The following is a 22,836-nucleotide window of genomic DNA, read 5'->3' as shown; positions in this document are numbered from 1 at the left end:
TATTGACCTATCCCTTAACCCACTTTACCAGTTCACTTTAACTAGCTCTGCTTTCATGCCTTCATAATTGCCCTTATTTAAGTTTAAAATACTAGTCTTAGACCCACTCTTCTCTCCCTCAAACTGAATGTAAAATTCAATCATATTATGATGGCTGCTGCCTAGGGGCACCTTTACTATGAGGTGATTAATTAATTCAATCTCGTTGCACAATACCAGGTCTAGTATAGCCTGCTCCCCGGTTGGCTCCAGAACGTGTTGTTCTAAGGAACTAGCCCGAAAACATTTGATCAATTCCTCATCCAGGGTACTTTGCCCATCTGATTTTTTCCAATCTATATGTAGATTAAAATCCCCCAGGATTATCGCCATACCTTTATGAAAAGCTCCCATTATTTCTTCCTTTATTCCCCATCCTACCATGTGGTTATTGTTAGGGGGCCTGTCCATCACTCCCACAAGTGACTTCTCGCCTTTACCATTTCTCATCGCGATCCAAACTGCTTCTACCACCTGGTTTCCTGAACTTGGGTCATCTCTCTCTATTGTGCTAATACCATCATTAATTAATAGAGCCACCTCTCCACCTTTTCCTAGCTTCCTGTCCTTCCTAAATGTCATGTACCCTTCAATATTCAGGTCCCAATCTACGTCATCCTGCAGCCATGTCTCTGTAATGGCTATCACATCGTACTTATTTATTTCTATTTGTGCTATCAGTTCATCTGTTTGTTTCGAATGCTACATGCACTCAGATACAGAAACTTTAGTTTTGTCCTTTTATTATTATTGCAACCTCTAGCCTCATCTTCTGATTTACTCTTAGATTTGTAATTACTGTCCCTTACTGTCACGGTCGCTTTATCTTTTCCCATATTAATACCTTTCTCTCTTGCCTTGTCTCTACTCTTTGATTTACCAAATGTTCCCAAATTTGATCCCTTGCCCCCACTATGTGGTTTAAAACCCTCTCTATTTCCTAGTTACACGACTCACTGGAACACCGGTCCCAGCACAGTTCAGGTATAGACTGTCCCGACGGTACAGCTCCCACTTTTCCCAGTACTGGTGCTAGTGCCCCACAAACCAGAACCCACTTCTACCACACCAGTCTTTGAGCCACGCATTCATTCCTCCAATCTTGTTTGCCCTATTCCAATTTGCACGTGGCTCAGGTAATAATCCAGAGATTATGTGTGACTGTGAATCAGGCAGGTAAATGTCATTAAATTGAGAGTTTTAAATAATCCAGAGATTATTACCTTTGAGGTTTTGCTTCTTAATTTGGTGCCTAGCTCCTCATACTGACTACGCAGAACCTCTTTCTTTTTCCTGACTATGTCGTTGGTACCTACATGGACCACGACGACTAGATCCTCTCCTTCCCACTGTAACTTCCTCTCCAGCCCTCAACAGACGCCTGAACCCTGGCACCGGGCAGGCAACACAGTTTTCTGGACTCTAGCTCTTTGCTGCGAAGAACAGGGTCAATCCCCCTCACTACAATGCTCCCTACTACCACTACTTTCCTTTTTGGTCCCCCAACTTGAAAGGCTTCCTATACCATGGTGACATGATCAGTCTGCTCATCCACACTACAGCCTTCGCTCTTGTCCATACGAGCTGCAAGAACCTCAAACTTGTTGCTCAATTGCAAGGGCTGAGGCTCCTCCCCTCTAACCTTCTCAATCCCCTTACCTGCCTGATTCGCAGTCACACACTCCTGTCCCTGACCACTGACCATAACAGATGACCCTATCCTCAGGGGTGTGACTGCATTGCAGTGTCTGCAGCTCGGCCTCCAGCTCAATGACTCTGAGCTGAAGTTCCTCAAGCCACAGACACTTACTACAGACATAGCTGCCATGGCATCCAGGAGCTCCCACATACTGCAGCCGTGACACATCACCTGTCCTGCCATCTTTGCGTTAATTTAATTAAATTTATTTTCTCTTAATTTATAGTTCCCTTCCTTACCGAATCCACTCACTTACCAAACTCCCTTCTTCACACTGTGTCCTCCAGCAGCACTCAGTGCAGACAAACAGCACTTGGAGTCCCCTGAATTTATACTCTCTGGAAACAATGATGTGTCCATTTTACTTGAGCGCTGCTAAAGCTCAGAAACCAGTTTAAGCTAGCTACCTAATAAATAGCTACAGCTACTCTTAGTTTAAAACTGTAAGAAACCTAACTTGCCTCTTAATTTCAATTGCAGCTGAATGACTGTGACATAACTGAACTGCCCTTGTAATCATTAAACATTGAGTATCTAAATAATTAGTAGATAAAGTTAAAGTGTGCTGACTATGATTCTAACTTTAGTTCATGACTGTTGTCTGACTTTGACGATCATCATGAAATAATTGATTTATTCACTCAAGTGAATGTGCAGATCCTGTAGGTAGGTTGGTAGCATAAATACTATTATCTGAAATGATTGATACAAGGTAGCTTGGGAAGCCAAATATGGATATCATTAACTCAGGCATAAACGTGGTGGTAAATTCAGATAGCTCCTCGATGAGGAGTTCAGGTAACTCTTCTGGTCCCGATAACTATAGTTATCGGCATATATATCTCAGTGCTCTTATAGATCCTCCTTAAAATTTACCTCTTTGACCAAGCGTTTGGCCACCCCTCCCGATATCCCCTTTGGTGGAGTGTATCCATTTTGACTGATTACAGTCCATGAAACACAATGGGATGTTCTTCTACATTAACCATGCCATATAAATGCAAGTTGCTGCATGTATTTTTTGAGATTTTGAAGCTGATCCTTGACGTGTGCAATGAACAAGTACTCATAGGTGAGGGTTTTGTGGTTCACGTAGCCCTTACCACAACTGCTGTTAAGGAAATATATTCAGCTCACACACAGCCAAATAAATTGCTTAATATTTGAGTTAACAACTATTACTGTAACAAATTAGAAAAATAGTTTGCATTCATATAGCACATTCTTAATTATACAAAATATCCCAAGATGCTTCACAGTGGAAAAAGTAATTCTATGTAGAAGAGTCGAGAGATGACCAAAATCATAACTGAAAAGTTTGTGGAGACTTGTAAAGCCAGAGAGAAGAATGGTTGATGGGTTTGGGAGTCTCCAGACCGTACGAAACAGATGATGGAAGAGAAGAGAGGAGAGGCAGGGAATGCAGAGGGGGCATTAGATGTGGACTGAAGAGCACAAGTTGGAACTTAAAGCTGGAGTAAGTGCAGAGATAACATGGGATGAGGGCACTGAAGCTTATAAAATGAAGTCAAGGATTGTGAACTTTATACATTAACAGGGAACTAATGGAGATTAGTGAAGACAAGGTGATGAATGATCAGGAATAAGTGCAGGATGTGGATGGTGGTGGAGGCAGAATTTGTGTTGGGTTAAACTTGGGAGGCTGGTATTGATAAAATCAAATTGGAAGGTTACAAAAAAGTGAATAATGGTTTCAGTAGTGGTGGAAGTGAGGTAATGGCGAAGGCATGAAATGGTGTGGAGGTGGAAGTAAAATTTCTTGGTAATGGATAGGTTATCTAATTTGAGGCTCTGTGCATTATTTAACACTATGCTAAGCTTGTGGACCATCTGGTTCAGCCTGGACAAGCTGGAAGACACAGGGGGTGGAGTTGGAGGAAAAGATATAGAATTTTGCCAGGATCTGTTGAATTGCTGGAAGGCCTGTTCAGCTTTGATTTGATGTTTGGAAGTAATATGACAATATAGAAGTGTCCATGGCGAGATAGAGCAGGGTGAATTTGGCATACATATTGGAACTAACCCCATGTCCACAGGTATTGGCCAGGAAGCAACATGCAAAAATGTGGAAAGGGAGAGGGCCAAAAATGGTACTTATGAATACGTCTGTAGGCAACCATGTAATGTGGCAGGTAAAACACTACTTTAATCACCGCTGTCTTCCAATTTTCTTCTTTATTCTCTTTAACTTGTGGCCCGCTCACAGATTCAGGGAAATTCTTGTTTTCCATTTAGGTTATTGTCCCTATCTGGATTTTCTATCCTCATTTGAAGCAATTTGCATTTCTCTACATTGTACACAAGTATATTCAAATCTAACTGCAGCTTATCCTGCTCAGTTCTGAATCTATCACCTTCATTAACTTTGTAATGAAGTTATCCTAATACAACTGACCTGCACAGGTGCAGAAAACTCGAGACATACTCAAATCAACTTGCACCATTTTGCTAGGTGAGTTTGAGATTTACAATGCCCTGCAGTAGTTAGGACAAAATGTGTGATTGCAGAGTTCAATTTACAAGTGACACGGGTTTCCACTCTGTCTTTAATCTAGCCAATCACAAGAGCTAGGAACTTGTGGTGTAGAACAAATACCAGTGCTATTTCTAAATAAAGCTACTAGGAGTACTGTTTGGCCTTCAGTATGAATGTTTAGCTCTAAATATGGATCACGTTCTAATATGACTCATTAACCGGTACATTTTAATATTAAAGTTAAAAATAGACCAGGGTATCCTTTGTGAATAAATTAAACAGAGTGGCACTGAACCATACAAACTAGAAACACCACTATAATGTTAACTGATCTCAACCAGGGAAGTAGAGGGGAAACTACAATTAGCCTCACTGCCCTGGGTTTGAAGGTGGGAAACAATTTTGCAGGAAAAGCAGTCAGGCCTCATGCTTCTGATCACTATATTTTGGTCCATATTTTCCCATCTTTTGCTGGAAAGTATGCATACTGATGTTGGACAAGGGAAGCATCAGGTTCACTTTCACTGCCTAAGTTCACACATGAAGAGTTGCACTCATGGAACCATACCTCTGGATGAGTCATTTCTTTCTACACCTCATGTCCAGAAGGCAAAGTGTGGGGTGTGGGCGTGGGGAAGACAGCAAAGGATGGAAAATTGGAAAAAGTAGTTGTGGAACACAGCAGCTTCAAAATGTTATCAAAGGCATAAATGTACTCCTTGCTCAATTGAAATTAAAATCTTAAGCATTTCACAATATGAGGGACAAAGAAACAAAATAACAAGGCTTAAAAATTAAAATGGGATAGAGTTTTACAGTCCAGAAGCTGGCTATTCAGCCAAACAGGTCTATGCCAGTGTTTATGCTTCACAGTATTGGTAGGAGTGACCACCGCACAGTCATTGTGGAGACGAAGTCCCGCCTTCACACTGAGGATACCCTCCATCGTGATGTGTGGCACTACCACCGTGCTAAATGGGATAGATTTCAAACAGATCTAGCAATGCAAAACTGGACATCCATGAGGCGCTGTGGGTCATCAGCAGCAGCAGAACTGTACTCAACCACAATCTGTAACCTCATGACCCAGCATATTCCCCACTCCAGCATTACCATCAACCCTGGTTCAATGAAGAGTGCAGGAGGGCATGCCAGGAGCAGCACCAGGCATACCTTAAAATGAGGTGTCAACCTGGTGAAGCTACACACAGGACTATCTGCGTGCCAAACTGCGTAAGCAGCATGCAATAGACAGAGCTAAGCAATCCAATAACCAACGGATCAGATCTAAGCTCTGCAGTCCTGCCACATCCAGCTGTGAATGGTGGTGGACAATTAAACAACTAACTGGAGGAGGTGGCTCCACAAATATCCCTATCCTCAATGATGGGGGAGCTCAGCACATCAGTGCGAAAGATAAGGCTGAAGCATTTGCAGAATCGTCAGCCAGAAGTGCTGAGTTGATGATCGATCTCGGCCTCCTCCTGAAGTCCCCAGCATCACAGATGCCAGACTTCAGCCAATGCGATTCACTTCGCGTGATATCAAGAAACAACTGAAGGCACTGGATACTGCAAAAGCTATGGGCCTTGACAATATTCCAGCAATAGTACTGAAGACCTGTGCTCCAGAACTTGCCGCACCCCTAGCCAAGCTGTTCCAGTACAGTTACAACACTGGCATCTACCCTGCAATGTGGAAAATTGCCCAGGTATGTCCTGTACACAAAAAGCAGGATAAGTCCAACCCGGCCACTTACCGCCCCATCAGCCTACTCTCAATCATCATAAAAGTGCCATCAAACGACACTTGCTTAGCAATAATCTGCTCAGTGACGCTCAGTTTGGGTTCCGCAAGGGCCACTCAGCTCCTGCCCTCATTACAGCCTTGGTTCAAACATGGACAAGAGCTGAACTCAAGAGGCGAGGTGGGAGTGACTGCTCTTGACACCAAGGCAGCATTTGACCGAGTATGGCATCAAGCAGTCCTAGCAAAACTAAGGTCAATGGGAATCAGGGGAAAACCCTCTGCTGGCTGGAGTCATACCTAACGCAAAAGAAGATGGTTGTGGTTGTTGCAGGTCAATCATCAGAGCTCCAGGACATCACTGCAGGAGTTCCTCAGGGTCGTGTCCTAGGCCCAACCATCTTCAGCTGCTTCATCAATAACCTTCCTTCAATCATAAGGTCAGAAGTGGGGATGTTCGCTGATGATTGCACAATGTTCAGTACCATTCGTGACTCCTCAGATACTGAAGCAGTCCATGTAGAAACGCAGCAAGACCTGGACAATATCCAGGCTTGGGTTGATAAGTGGCAAGTAACATTCGCGCCACACAAGTGCCGGGCAATGACCATCTCCAACAAGAGAGAATCTAACCATCTCCCCTTGACATTCAACAGCATTACCATCGCTGAATCCCCCACTATCAACATCCTAGGGGCTACCATTGACCAGAAACTGAACTGGAGTAGCCATATAAATACCGTGGCGACAAGAGCAGGTCAGAGACTAGAAATCCTGCGGCGAGTAACTCACCTCCTGACTCCCCAAAGACTGTCCACCATCTACAAGGCACAAGTCAGGAGTGTGATGGAATACTCTCCACTTGCCTAGATGGGTGCAGCTCCAACAACACAAGAAGCTCGACACCATCCAGGACAAAGCAGCCCGCTTGATTGGCACTCCATCTACAAACATTCACTCCCTCCACCACAGATGCACAGTGGCAGCAGTGTGTACCATCTACAAGATGCACTGCAGCAATGCACCAAGGCTCCTTAAACAGCACCTTCCAAACTCGCGACCTGTACCAATTAGAAGGACAAGGGCAGCAAATGCATGGGAACACCATCACCTGCAGGTTCCCCTCCAAGTCGCACACCATCCTGACTTGGAATTATATCGCCGCTCCTTCACTGTTGCTGGGTCAAAATCCTGGAACTCCCTTCCTATCAGCACTGTGGGTATACCTACCCCACACGGACTGCAGCGGTTCAAGAAGGCAGCCCACCACCACCTTCTCAAGGGCAATTAATGCTGGCCTGGCCAGCGACGCCCACATCCCATGAATGAATAAAAAAAAGAAACTTCCACCTTGCTTCATCTCACCCGGACTTCATACCCTTCCTCCCTCATGTACTTATCTAGCTACCTCTTGAATGCATCTATGATAATCGCCTCAACCACTCCATGCAATAGCAAGTAACACATTCTTGCCATGCAGCTTCTTAATATTCACTCTACCTAACCCCTTCATAATTTTAAAGACCTCTATCAAGTTTCCTTAGACTTCTTTCCTAGAGAAAGACCTCCAGCTTACTCAATTTTTCTTGATAGCCATCGCATCCTTTCAATTCTGGTAACATCCTTGTAAATTATATTCTCAATAACTTGAATATCACTAGCATTTATAAAAATTCCACTCAGGTTCATACTTCCAAAAATCGGTCTTCCCTTAACTAAAACTTCAATGGCTGAATTTTGCGCTAATAACAGTGAAGTTGTTGGCGCTTACCATTGTAGCGAGGCAAGTCAGACAACAACTTGTGGAGCCTGCAAATGTCCACTCAAATGCAGAAATTGGAAGCTGCCGTCAGAGATACCCCGCTCCTCCACAGGGTGCACCATTATGTTCCTCGGCATTGAAATTATTGCAATGATGTGAACTTGCTGCACCTGCCCACTAGTTTCACACTAAAAATGACTGGGAGTTACAGCTGGTGCATGCGGGAGTAAATGAGTTTTTAAATAGAGTGATGTGATAATTACTGTCAAACAACCTCAGCAGGACTGAAAAATTAATTTCACAGGTGTGGAGTCACATTTTAATAAGAAAATTAGTGAAGATTTAAAAAAAAATCTTTGACTTCTTCTGTCTATGTTACGTCTCTCCCTTAATCCTATCTGTATTTCTCAATCTTTATTTTGGACTCTGTTTCAGTGCGGATTCTTCAATCTGATTGGTTGAAGAACTTTGCTGTTTCTTGTTCTCACAGATGTTATAGATCCCCTGTAGAGGACACCACGCTGGAAAAGACACTAGGTTAGAGGCAGTCCATGCTGAGAAGCTGACAAAGGCTATGGGTAAACAGTCAGCGTTGTTCCTTTGCCAACAGCAAAATCCAGGCCAATACAATCTCTTTAGCTGAACACATAAATGCACCCACTCTTACCACTAAATGAATAAAACATTTCAATTCAGTACAATATTTTCCCTAATTTCAGGGAGTGACTGAGAAGCCATAAATACAACTAATTTGGGAAATGGAAAAATTCACACTGGTGCATCCTTTGGATTTTTAGGTTAAAGTACACTGTTGGAGCAACGGACAGTGAGCTTTACTTTGCACCTAAGTTGCGAGTTCTAATGCTGGGTTCCCCGAGTGTAGATGTGTTCCAGTTCCCATCACAGACATTCTTTGCTGTAATAAGCAAAAAGTATATATCTTGTGTGCCTACCTGCTCTAGTGGCTCAATGGTTATCCAAGCAGGAAGCATCATGCTGGGATTCAATGGTTGTGTCCCCACACGGAAGTAAATAATTCCATCAACATCACAAGCCCACACATGCTGACCTCCACATGCTAAGCTTGCTAGTTTTATACTTCCTGAAGAGAAAAAAAAAACTTTTGCAATGAAGATTCAGGTTAGAAATACAGTCCAAAGTTAATGCTGATTGATTATTTTCATGCATCAAATTGTACTCGTGTCATCATCCTGAGGGACTGGACTGAAGGAGGTGGAGTTATGGCTCCTTCCAGCCTTGGAGAAGTGGAAGTTAAACCCACAAAGGCCTACAATTAACATATGCCCCTAGCAGATGAACTGAGTTATTCACAGCAAAATGAAAAGTGTGCCTGAAACAATGTAAATGAAAACCTCTTCAATTTAGTTTTATTCGAAACATCCAGTTTTCCTCAGAAATTAAAGATCAGTTAGCTTCACATCACTGAAAAAAAAGCAATTTCTGCACAGAAATAAAAGTTAGCTGATAAAGCAGACTTCATTTAACACTTTATTTGGATTGTGTAGAAGGCCAAGTGTTATGCTGAGCTCAATACATTCTATACATAGGCTTGGCCTCTTGCAGTGGTTTAATTTAGACCATGTTCATGAAATAGATCCAATTGAGCTAGCCAACTTTCATTCTTTTAAATAATACAAGCCTTGCTATAGTAATAGAACAGCTTAAGTAACAAAAAAAAAAACTTAACTATCCTAATAGAAATTTCATGCTACAAATCCTAGAATAGACATTACGCTGTACAATATTCCAGATGGCTTAGCTGGAGGCAGTGTCTCTAAACATATATACAGCTAAATATTTCAAGGTTAACATTCCATCAACAGCATTGTGCTTCAGCAAAGACAAAGCCCTTCCATCTGTCTCTGGAATATGTTTTATTCAACTATACAAGAAAGTGTGCAGAGTGACTTGTTAAGTAAACATAACTACATTATATAGCACAGATGTTTAAACAATGCATTTTTACCAACATAGAAAGCAAATCATTTAACGGAAGTACTTCATGGTTATACTAGTATAGCTAGTAGATTGCATACATTGGTTTCAATGTCATTCTTGTTTGAAGATAAATATGCATTTTTTAAAACTTTATCTTATACAGTATCTTATGATGGCCTCAACATCTCAAAGTGCTTCACAACTTATGAATTGTTTTTGAAGGGCAAACACCAAGGTGAATGCAGCAGTCATTCTGGGCACAGCAAGATCCTGTCAATAGAAATTAGATAAATTAGTGTGCAAATCGTTTTCAATAGCGTTGGTTGAGGGAGCAATGACGACTAGAATGCCACATTGTTCTCTGAATCTTTTACATGCACCTTAACTACCAAAGTAGGCAGACAAGTGGTATAATCTCTCAACCAAACGAAAGTACCACTGGCAATGCAGCACTGCACTGAAATGTCAGCACTGATTATTGTGCTTGTGGGAATTCAACTTAATTTTCTGACTCAAGTTATAGTGCCATCAACTGAACGAAGCTCCAGCGATGAACTGATCCAAGCGTGTGTGTAGGCAAATGCACCTGCACACATGCCGTACACACACACAATTTTCCCTCTCAGTGCATTCATTGATTTTACTGTAAGTGAATTCCTGTTCAGTTTAGAAATGTGTGCATTGTGTTGTGTTTTCCTTTTCTAGATTTACGTACAGAAATGTTAGGACTTTATTTCCAAGTGCTTGTAATAACACAGGATAAGGGCTTAAACTAATCAGGTTACTGTAATAAAATGACAGAGAAGGTCTCACAATAGCATATTCATTAATTCAACTTTAAATTACTTAAAATGCAAAAAAACTCAGTGAATATTAGCGACAACCTGGCATTTAGATTTTTTCACACAAGATTACTACATCAGCAGTCATCAAATGTCACATGTCATATGCTTTGGGTATCACTAGAGCAATCACATGATGACACAGCTGTTAAAATGTTTTGATTTTAAACAACGTCACCATGATCCACAACACAGGGTCAGATAACGCCTGCTCTGCATTGCTGTTTTCATTTTTCATCTGAGATATGTTCTAACATTCAGTAAGCTATCTTAATAGATAGAAGAGTATCCACAACTCTTCTACCTACAATTAAAATTGTTGACAGTCCAATGTAACCTACATTACTTTCATGGCTGCTCTTTTTATTGATAGATTTGAGTACAACATTGGAAATGGATTAATTTATGAATTCTGTGTACTGTATAGCCAGAAGGGTCATGACAAGTCTTCACTTGACTGGTTCAGGCAGAATTATGTAAGTTTAAAGTTTGTTTTTGCATTTTCAAATAGATTAAGGAGGCCATGACTAAGCTACGGAATTGAATTTGTTCAGTCTGTCATGACGGTTTCAGGATTATGACAGGCAAATCACCTCAAAGGATAGTCTAATGAATCTAAACTTGTGAAAAACAAGTGCTTCAATTTTGCTTTTTGAACACTATTTCTAATGGTTATACTAAGCTACCTACAAAGTGGCCATGTCCATCATGATCAAGTAATCTATGTTTTAAGTTGCATAGCTTGGCGATAACAATTACTCTACTTGGCAGCAACACTGCGCACTAAAATTTGCATAGTGGCTATTAAAATGGAAGCCAACAACTGTCAAGTATATTGACCTGTTTCATATAAGCTATAGCAACTAATCAAATTTATTTGGTCCTACAAACTGTTTAAGTGTAAAGATAATAGACAAATATATATAGCACAATAACTATGAAGTATCTAGCAAAGTCACAAGGGGTTAACTTATCCTATTCAAGTTTTCTCCAGGTGAAAATAGTTCAACAAAACATGTTAGACCTTTTCTAATATGCTGACAAATAAAAGAAATTATAACAGCGAATCTTCTTTTAATCTGTCGTCAACAGAATGTAGTCTCAAGTTGGAGATATTACAACTTGAGCCCCAAATGATCATGGAGTTCTCTGTATCCAGAAAGATCTCCGCTAGAACTTCTGAGGAGTGAAAAATCCTTGTAATTTGCAAATTCCTTTTTAGGTAGGGCTATTAACCACTTAGCACAGATTCTTATAATTTAAAAGTTACAATATCATGGGGGTACCACTGTGGAGTACATCATCTGGAATCCTAGTGTCCATGTCACCTTGCATATATAGGTAGATTTTTAAGTGGAGACAAAACTATACCAACGACACATTTCAGTCTGCCATCAAACCAATAAACCTCGAATTAACAACCCTTCAGCCACAAAAACCTGATAGCTGTGACAAGATACAAAATCTCAATACTGATGACAACCCATTTCTTACAAAGGAATGTGATAAAATATATTAAATGAAAACTGGAGTTTGAGCCCATTTGAAGTATAGATCAGATTAAGGCACCTTAACTAGAGATGTTGTTGCAAGTATATTTTTAAAAAAGCACAAATTATAAATTTGTGACAAAATCCTGAAAATGAGAAAACAGTAACATTAGAGGAATGATTGTAAATATTCAGTTTGAACTAAACTATTACCAATTTACAAGTATTTCACATTTGCATTATTGACATTTCAAAATTGTCAATTAGAACAAAGAACATGCTACATCATTCTATCTTTGATGGTTGAACTGCTTCAATGAGCCAACCAGATCTTTCTATTTTGACAGCTAACATGACAGATTACTAACTCGAGAAGAAATTTTCACTTTTGTACCCCATATTGTATTGGGAATACTCTAATTACAATGCTGTCAGATAACTAATTTGATATCTCTATCCTAACCTCCTCTAGCTCTAGCCCTACAACCCTTGAAATCTTTGTGCTCATCTAATTCTGGCCTCTTGTGCATCCCTAATTTTAACTCCGGCACCATCGGCATTGGAATCTTCAGCTGCCTTGGCCCCAAGTCCTGAAATTCCATCCCAAAACCCTGTTGCCTCTCTGCATCCCTCCTCTTCTTTAAGGATCTCCTTAAAACCTACCTGTTTGACCAAGCTTCTGGCCACCTGTCCCAATATCTTGTGGCTCAGAGTTGAATTTTGTTCGATAACGCTCCAGTGAAGCACCTTGGGACATTTCACTATGTTAAAATGGTGCTATTTAAATGCAAATTGTTGTTGTTACGCAAGTGTTGTAAACAAAAACAGAATTAAAGCTGTGGATTGGCCATTACCGCCAAGCAAAGACTTTTCTGCCACTGCTCACATTGAATAGTACTAATTAAACATTAGTTAGAGCCATTACATGAAACTTCACATCGGTTTTCCAAAAGAAACAAGGAGGTACCGGGTGATGTGCTCCATTAGAATGTGCCATTATGCAAGTGGGTCTTGGGTCTGATGCTATTTTACATTTTCAGCAGGACTAGAAGAATATGAATATGGAAGGTATCCTATCGGTGTTGAGAATGCATACGTGGAGGAAAAGAGGATCCTTTATGTAATGCAACTCCTCAGCAAATATGGTCTACAGCTTGCTCTAACAAAATGGTGTTTAAAAAAATGGCCTTACCTAACTGTGTACAATCCAGTTTGGTCCAGTGCATACCACTTGGGCAGTTTTCTGACAAAGTCCTTATATGAATTTTGCCCTTCAGGTCCAGACCCCATACAGCATCATGGCTGGCAGAAATTTGTACCATCTCCACATCAGGAGGTAACTGTACAGTAGAGGGCCGAAACTCAGGATTTTGATCACTGATGCAGAAGAGGTCCTTGTTGCTTTGTCCCAGCCACAGAAAACTTCCTACAGAAGAAATGATGATATAGGAAAATAGTTTTCATTATTAATGTAGTTCCAATTATTCAATGAGCTCGGATGCAGACAAAAAAGCACCATGGAGATTTCCATAAATTAGAGGGGCAGTTGTAACACAGATGGATTAGTCAGGGAAAATAGTAAAGGGATAAATAAACCATCTATTCAACAGCTATCATTGACTCATCTGTGAAATGCAAACCATTCATTTAAAAAAAAACTTTAAAAGTGAATTGTTCTGCTTGATGTGTTTACTAGAGAAGTTAATCATTTTGAATACTAAAAAGCAGCTGTTTCACTGCAGGTTAATAATTCCCATCACACCCACCTATTTTACAGTAAAATATGAGTACAGCCAGAGTTAATGCTAAGAACAGAACTTTCAAAGTATAGAAACAGGAATAGCTCATTCAGCGTCTTGAGCCTATTCCTTCATTCCATTAGATCAATTTTAATTTTCCAAAATTCCCTAGATTCGGGGAAGGTTCCATTGGATTGGAAAATAGCGAATGTAACTCCTTTATTCAAAAAGGGAGGGAGACAGAAAAAAGGAAACTTTAGGCCAGTTAGCTTAACACCTGTCTTAGGGAAAATGTTAGAAGCTATTATTAAAGAAGTTATAGCAAGGCATTTAGAAAAATTCAAAGTAATCAAGCAGAATCAACATAGTTTTGTGAAAGGGAAATCATGTTTAACCAATTTATTGCAGTTCTTTGGGGGAGTTACAGGTGCTGTGGATAAAGGGGAACTGGTGGATGTATTGTACTTAGATTTCCAGAAAGCATTTGATAAGGTACCACATCAAAGGTTATTGCAGGAAATAAAAGCGCATGCTGTAGGGGGTAACATATTGGCATGGATAGAAGATTGGCTAGCTAACAGGAAACAGAGAGTAGGCATAAATGGGTTGGCAGGATGTAACAAGTGGTGCGCCACAGGGATCTGTGCTGGGCCTCCACTTTTTACAATTTATATAAATGACTTGGATGAAGGGACCGAAGGCATGGTTGCTAAATTTACTGATGACACAAAGATAGATAGGAAAGTAACTTGTGAAGAGGACATAAGTAGATAGGTTAAGTGAGTGGGCAAAGACCTGGCAAATGGAGTATAATGTGGGAAAATGTGAAATTATCTATTTTGCAGGAAGAATAAAAAAGCATATTATCCAATTGGTGAGAGATTGCAGAGCTTTGAGATGCAGAGAGATCTGGGTGTCCTAGTGCACGAATCGCAGAATGTTAGTATGCAGGTACACCACATAATTAGGAAAGCTAATCGAATGTTATCTTTTATCGCGAGGGGAATTGAATATAAAAGTAGGGAGGTTATGCTTCAGCTATACAGGGCATTGGTGAGACCACATCTGGAGTACTGTGTACAGTACTGGTCTCCTTATTTAAGGAAGGATGTAAATGCGTTGGAGGCAGTACAGACAAGGTTTACTAGACTAAATACCTGGAATGGGCGGGCTGTCTTACGAGGAAAGATTGGACAGGCTTGGCTTGTGTCCGCTGGAATTTAGAAGAGTAAGAGGCGACTTGATTGAAACATAAGATCCTGAGGGGTCTTGACAGGGTGGATGTGGAAAGGATGTTTTCCCTTGTGGGAGAATCTGGAACTGGGGGTCACTGTTTAAAAATAAGGGGTCGCCCATTTAAGACAGAAATGAGGACAGAATTTTTCTCTCAGAGGGTCGTGAATCTTTGAAATTCTCTTCCTCAAAAGGCAGTGGAAGCAGTGTCTTTGAATATTTTTAAGGCAGAGGTAGATAGATCCTTGATAAGCAAGGGGGTGCAAGGTTATCGGAAGTAAATGTGGAGTAATCAGTTCAGCCATGAACTTACTGAATGGCAGAGCAGGCTCAAAGGGCCGAGTGGCCTACTCCTGCTCCTAATTCCGTACCTCAACTCCATTTACTCCAGTGTTATTGGCATCATAAAGGTTTTAAGAAATAATACTGGTGTACTGGCAGGCAAATGGACTTTTCAGCCTAATGCACGCTCCAGCAGACCAGGATCAACAGTGGACTGCTAATTCAGAATCTGAACTTGCACAAATGGGGCCTGGGAGAGGACGTCATGGCCAAGAGAATGTGTATCGAGCTTGGTCATTCTATGTGGCATCTTTGGATTTCTGCAGCAAACACTGGATTAAGTGCTTTCAAATCTAAGTTGAAATCATTATATGCTGTTAGGGAAATTTTAAAATATATAATGTAAGCAATTTTAAGACCTGCTTTAAAATTAGGTTTTAGAAGCAATAAATCATGCCTCACAAATCCACTGGAAGGTTTTGAAGTTACTAAATTTGTCAATGATGGCTTTCTAGCAGAGTTAATTTACCTGGACTGAAAACTTGAGGCTCTAATGGCAAGTTACCTTGCTGGTCTCAAAACTGATTCGGCAGTTCTAAGCAAAAGCAAGTGGTCAATAGAAAGGGTTATTTAGAAAAGGCAAATTAAAAAAAAAATTGTTCATGGGATGTGGGCAACATTTATAACCCATTGCAATATTTAGTGGATTTCTTCAGAGATTAGTTTCTGCATCCCCTGGCATTTAGACTATTCATAAATGATAGATATGGGCACATTATAAAATTTTTCACGTGATTAAAGCAGATTGATAGCATCCATAAGAATTTAGGACACCTAAAGTGAATGCAATTACATTCAAAATTTGGCCATAGGGGTGCACTGCTGTCCTGTGGCTCTTGACTGACTTGCTGCTCCCTGTGTTTTTGGATCACTGTTCAAAGCCTGCCCAACTGTACAGCATTAACAAAGTTTGAATTAGTACTGAGTCATTTCTTGCTGTGAAGCAATTAGTGACAAGTAGGCGGTTATTGGAAGGCAGGATGAAGCCTTGCCCCAAGTAGTAACATTTAATTAAAAATTGAACAATTTAATAGATCCATTGGTCCTTTTGTTATTTTCTTCCAGTAAGGGAGCATCTGCCCTCCATTTGTTAACTGCATAACTAAAAACAACAGCTCATTTTTTGGAAAATTTCAGGTACAGACCCTTATATCACCATTTCACAGTGCAGCATACTACAGCACTAGAGAGGCCTGAAAAAACATTAGATTGTTCAATGGGCTAAAAGTGCACAAAATGGTTTATAATGAAAAGTAGTGCGCACACAAATTTGAAAAATTAAATAATGCAAAATATGTACAAAGGTGAACGGATCCCATTTAAAATGGGTTGATAACTGTATGTTTGGGAAAAATCCAATCGTTTCCTTGAGAGCACGAGAGAATCAGGGAGGGCTTGACCATCCCAAACTGATATTAATAAGATTAAATTTAGATAAAATCAAGGGAAATAATATAGAAATGGCATGTAGTACCCACCAGTCATGGAAGGTATCCAGTGAGCTGGCAGACATTGTATTTTTGCACTCAAAGGTCATACATGCCTATTAGCAAAGGTGGAAAAGGAAAAAGGATTTAGATGTGTTTATTGAACATTCACTGTAAGTACCCAGTCACTGTGATGCTGTTAGTAACATGACGAATTAAATGATGGGATATATCAAGGGAATTTGATTCTAATTCAGAAACAATTGTTATAAATCATTCATACTCGTTGGAAAGTCTACATGTAAAATATGCAATTTTGGAAACCTGGACCAGGATTTTATCTTGGCGACGAGGGTCTTGACCACTGGCTAAAGCAGGGCGAGAGCACGGTGTTGCCTCCTCTGGGGAGGACCCGCCAGATTATGTGGCAACTAGACAGTGGACAGTGGTGGGCCTTGCCCAGCATTAAGGACCCTGGCGATGGAAGTCCTGCCTGCTGAAAGCTGTCGACCAGAGGCCAGCAGCTCTTTAACTGAGAAGCGCCACTGGGGAGGTGGTGGCTGTTGCCGATACTGGACCACCGGAGGATCTGAACCCAGGCCACAGTTAAGTCAGGGCGAATCAGGTCTTGGGGGTAGGCAGCAAGGGCAGTGGATGGCTCGCAGCATGTCCCCGCTTCCTGATGCGGGATCCCTCAATCAGGCACCATGTCTTTTAACGAAGGACCCCACCAACTCATGCAGCTGCCAAGCACCTGCATGGTTTTGCTTGGCATGCGCCCCATGCGACGATAGGCCTGCCCACCGCTGGGCTAATTCTGGTGGCGACGGGAATGAGGTCCTTAATTGGGCATTAATTGTCAACTTAAAGGCCTCAATTGGCAGCAAGGCAGGAAGTCCGTTCACAGGCCTTCCCTCCCTGGACTGAAGGGTACAGGCGGGACGGTGGTGGGGTCCCTCCCCCCCACCTTCGTCCTGCCCGATTAAAATGCTCTTCCCATCTCCAAACCCGACATGGGGGAAGAGCATAAAATTCCCCCCCTTTATTTTCAAAAGGACAACACTCTGTCACCATCACTGATTCCAACATTGTTGACATACTATTTAGCATTAGATCTTGTAAAATCTAAAATCTCCTTTATCTTAGCATCACAAAAACTGAACCCATCTTCTTCAGTTCATACAAAACTGCTCAGGCTAAACTAGACAGAAGACCATCTCATTGCTCTGCTTGTCCAAAAGCTGCTCTTCCGATCCCATTGTCAGTCAGTTGTCAAGGCTATAATTTTATACCTCCAGAACACTGCCCTATTGTGCTCCTACATTCCCATTTCTCACTCATCACTGCTGAAATCTGAATTCATACCTTCATCACCTCAAGAATTGATTTCTCGAAAACAGACACTAATCTACTTCCTCCATTCTTCATAAACTTCAATTAATTAAGAACTCTGCAGCCCAAGGAGACTCTTGGAGGAAGTTCTGAACATCCATTACCACTTATCCTTAAATCAAGACCCACTGAATCACAGAACTGTTAACAGCGCAGGACGCCATTCAGCCCACCATGTCCATACCAGCTCTCTGAAAGAGCAACTCCCTCAGTTCCATTCCCCTGCCTTCTCCCGGTAACCCTGCACATTCTTCCTTATTCCCTTTTGAATGCTTCAATTGAACCTGCCTCCACCACATTCTCAGGTAGCGCATTCCAGACCTTAACCACTCGCTGTGAGGAAAAACTTTTTCTCACATCACTTTTGCTTCTCTTACCAAATACTTTATATCTGTGCCCTCTCCTTCTCGATCCTCTCACGAGTGGGAACAGTTTCTCTCTATCTACTCTGTCCAGACACCTCATAATTTTGAATACCTCTATCAAATCACCTCTCAGCCTTCTCTTCTCCAAGGAAAACAGTCCTAACTTCTCCATTCTATCTTCATAACTGAAATTCCTCATCCCTGGAACCATTCTCCTGAATCTTCTCTGTACTCTTTCTAATGCCCTCACATCTTTCCTCAAGTGTGGCACCCAGAATTAGACGCAATACTCCAGCTGAGGCTTAACTAGTATCTTATACAAGTTCAACATAACTTCCTTGCTCTTGTACTCTATGCCCCTATTAACAAAGCCCAGGATACTGTATGCTTTATTAACCACTCTCTTAACCTTCAATGACTTATGCACATAAACACCCAGGTCCCTCTGCTCTTGCATCCGTTTTAGAATTGTACCCTTTATTCTATATTGTCTCTCGACTGCATCTCTAACACCAGCATACTGACTTAAAGATCATAACTCAACTTAGGTTTCCCAATCTCAAGGTCCTTACCCTGGCATCCACATCCTATGGTTTTTATCCACTTCAGTGCAACAATCTTACCCAGCCATATATCACAGCTTGCAGATTAATTTCTTCAATTCCACCATTAAAAGCCAGTCTTAGTCATTCCTCTTGTTCTTTAGAACTCTCCCAAAAACCACATCACCTTGCTATTCCTTCCTTTCCTTTGACAGTCTCTAGAAAAATATCATAAAGATTTGCATGCTATTCCCTTTCCACCTTCCCTTAATCCTTCCCATCTCTTGCTCAGTGTCTTCTCTCCCTTGTAAAGCGCTTAAGACTTTTCTCTACTTGAGGGATGCTTTAAAAAAGCATGGTGTTTCAAGCACTGAAAGAAAGTCTAGAGAACAGATACTAGGATGGTTGCAGTAATTAAAGCTTAAGGTTATGAAGAATAGAACAGAGCCCACAAAATGAACCTTGTTCTCATTGGTGAATCTTAGGCTAGGAGGAGGGGTCATCCAAATCTTTAAATAATGAGGATAACAAGGATGCAGGACAGTTACTTAACTTGGCTGCAGACACAAGTGCAAAATTTGCAATCTTCAACTCACACAAGGAAATTTAAGAAATCCTCCAAGCCCCCAAAAGTATGGTACGTGGAACAGCAAAATTAGTTAACATCGACAGGTTTGCGGCTGCCTGCAATGAATTTGGCCTAACCATCAGCCTCAAGAAAACGAACATCATGGGGCAGGACGTCAGAAATGCTCCATCCATCAATATTGGCGACCACACTCTGGAAGTGGTTCAAGAGTTCACCTACCTAGGCTCAACTATCACCAGTAACCTGTCTCTCGATGCAGAAATCAACAAGCGCATGGGAAAGGCTTCCACTGCTATGTCCAGACTGGCCAAGAGAGTGTGGGAAAATGACGCACTGACACGGAACACAAAAGTCTGAGTGTATCAAGTCTGTGTCCTCAGTACCTTGCTCTATGGCAGCGAGGCCTGGACAACATATGTCAGCCAAGAGCGATGTCTCAACTCATTCCATCTTCGCTGCCTCCGGAGAATCCTTGGCATCAGGTGGCAGGACTGTATCTCCAACACTGAAGTCCTCGAGGCGGCCAACATCCCCAGCTTAAACACACTACTGAGTCAGTGGCGCTTGAGATGGCTTGGCCATGTGAGCCGCATGGAAGATGGCAGGATCCCAAAAGACACATTGTACAGCGAGCTCGCCACTGGTATCAGACCCACCGGCTGTCCATGTCTCCGTTTTAAAGACGTCTGCAAACGCGACATGAAGCCCTGTGACATTGATCGCAAGTCGTGGGAGTCAGTTGCCAGCGTTCGCCAGAGCTGGTGGACAGCCATAAAGGCGGGGCTAAAGTGTGGTGAGTCGAAGAGACTTAGCAGTTGGCAGGAAAAAAGACAGAGGCGCAAGGGGAGAGCCAACTGTGTAACAGCCCCGACAAACAAATTTTTCTGCAGCACCTGTGGAAGAGCCAGTCACTCTAGAATTGGCCTTTATAGCCACTCCAGGCGCTGCTCCACACACCACTGACCACCTCCAGCCTATTGTCTCTCGAGATAAGGAGGCCAAAGAAGATTAAATTAACTCCTTTAAAAGACAGATGAATAAGTATCTGTATAAGAATGAAATTGAAAGAAACAGAAATAAGTGCAGGTAAAAATATTAAAGGCTGAGATCAGAGCAATGATTTTCCATTTTTTAAAAATAAGCCAAAGTCCATTTTTTAATGCTACGCCAGATGTTTCCTCACCAGTGTTTTGGGGACTGCATTCTACAATTCCATCTTTTTTTTAAAAAACATCAAAGTGCAAATCAGTGGCCTGAAACATAATGGCACCTGCCATGTACAGGAAAGCAAATGTAAAGCAAAGAATTATGTGGATAATAAGACTTCAATAATACCCTGGTGTTCTGCTTGATTAACTTCAGGGGGATAGAAGAAATTTCACATAGCATAAAAGCAAAATACTGCGGATGCTGGAAATCTGAAATAAAAACAAGAAATGCTGGAAATACTCAGCAGGTCTGGCAGCATCTGTGGAAAGAGAAGCAGAGTTAACGGTTCAGATCAGTGACCCTTCTTCAGAAATTCACATAGCATTTGCTTCCCAGAGGTTTTAACGATGATTGGGTATATCAGATAGAATCCATGTTATGGAAAATTATTTAAGAACCTTAGAAAAGTTACGGCACAGAAAGAGGCCATTCAGAGCAGCGTATCTGCGCTGGCTGAAAAAACTAGCCGCCCACTCTAATCCCACCTTCCACCACCTGGCCCATAGCCTTGCAGGTTACAGCATTTCAGGTGCATGTCCAGGTACCATTTAAACGAGTTGAGTGTTTCTGCCTCCACCACCAATCTGGCAGTGAATTCCAGACACCCACCACCCTCTGGGTGAAAAAAACATTTCCTCATGTCCCCTGTAATCCTTCTACCAATCACCTTAAATCTGTTCCCCCTGGTAATTGATCTCTCCACCAGGGGAATCAGGTCCTTCCTGTCTATCTGGGCCCCTCATAATTTTGTACACCTTAATTAAGTCACCCCTCAGCCTCCTCTGTTCTAAGGAAAACAACCCTAGCCTATCCAATCTTTCCTCAGAGCTGCCAATTTCAAGCCCTGGCAACATTCTCGTAAATCTCCTCTGTACTCTCTCCAGAGCAATTATGCCCTTCCTGTAATGTGACGACCAGAACTGTAATGCAATACTCCAGCTGTGGCCTAACCAGCGTTTTATACAGTTCCAGCATTACATTCCTGCTTTTGTTTTCTATACCTTGGCCAATAAAGGAAAGCATTCCATATGCCTTCTTCACTGCTCTATCTACCTGTCCTGCCACCTTCAGGGACCTGTGGACATGCACTCCAAGGTCTCTCACTTCCTCTACCCATCTCAATATCCTCCCGTTTATTGTGCATTCCCTTGCTTTGTTTGCCCTCCCCAAATACATTACCTTACAATTCTCCAGATGGAATTCCATTTGTCACTTCTCCACCCACTCAACCAAACCATTGACATCATTCTGGAGTCTACAGCTATCCTCTTCACTATCAACTATACGATCAATTCTTGTGTCATCTGCAAATTTGCCAATCACCCCTCCCACGTTTAAGTCCAAATCATTAATATATAACACAAACAGCAAGGGACCCAACACTGAGCCTTGTGGAACGCCACTGAAAACTGCCTTCCATTCGCAAAAACATCCGTTGACCATTACCTTATGTTCCCTGTCACTGAGCCAATTTTGGATTCAAGTCGCCGCATTCCTCTGTATCCCATGGGCTTTTATTTTTCTGACCGGACTGCCATATGGGACCTTGTCAAATGCTTTACTAAAATCCATGTAGACAACATCCACTGCACTACCCTCATCAATCCTCATTATTTCCTCAAAAAAATTCAATTCAGTTAGTAAGACACGACCTTCCCTGAACAAATTCATGTCGACTATCCCTGATTAATCCATGCCTTTCTAAGTGACAGTTTATCACATCTCTCAGAATTGATTCTAATAATTTGCCCACCACCGAGGTCAGATTGACCTGCCTATAATTATTTGGTCTATCCCTTGCACCCTTTTTAAACAATGGTACAATGTTTGCAGACCTCCAATCCTCTGGCACCTCGCCTGTAACTAGAGAGGATTTGAAGATGATCCTCAGCGCATCTGCTATTTCCTCCCTGGCTTCCTTTAACAGCTTGGGATACAATCCATCCACTTTCAAGGATGTCAGA

The 22,836-nt window shown here is 41.6% G+C and overlaps 1 protein-coding gene across 3 annotated transcripts in view; it reads right to left on the bottom strand.

The window, feature by feature from the left end:
• The window catches only part of tecpr2 (tectonin beta-propeller repeat containing 2), a 140,341-nt gene that overhangs the window by 36,401 nt on the left and 81,104 nt on the right, over nt 1-22,836 (bottom strand). For 2 of the 3 annotated variants that reach the window (XR_010975680.1, XM_068038960.1), the window contains exons 16-17: nt 13,227-13,460; nt 8,697-8,845 (exon numbers count right to left, since the gene is read on the bottom strand). Coding sequence is in view for 2 of the 3 variants with exons in the window: in XM_068038960.1 (XP_067895061.1) it covers nt 8,697-8,845; nt 13,227-13,460 (383 nt within the window). In the remaining variant the exon portion in view is untranslated. Of the gene's footprint in view, nt 1-8,696; nt 8,846-13,226; nt 13,461-22,836 lie in introns of those variants that run through there. The other variant, XM_068038961.1, reaches the window with a different exon arrangement.

This window comes from Heterodontus francisci, chromosome 9, assembly GCF_036365525.1.
Source record: "Heterodontus francisci isolate sHetFra1 chromosome 9, sHetFra1.hap1, whole genome shotgun sequence".
Classification (NCBI taxonomy): Eukaryota; Metazoa; Chordata; class Chondrichthyes; order Heterodontiformes; family Heterodontidae; genus Heterodontus; species Heterodontus francisci.
The sequence above is the reverse complement of the archived record's forward strand: the minus strand, read 5'-3'. Positions and strand labels throughout refer to the sequence as shown.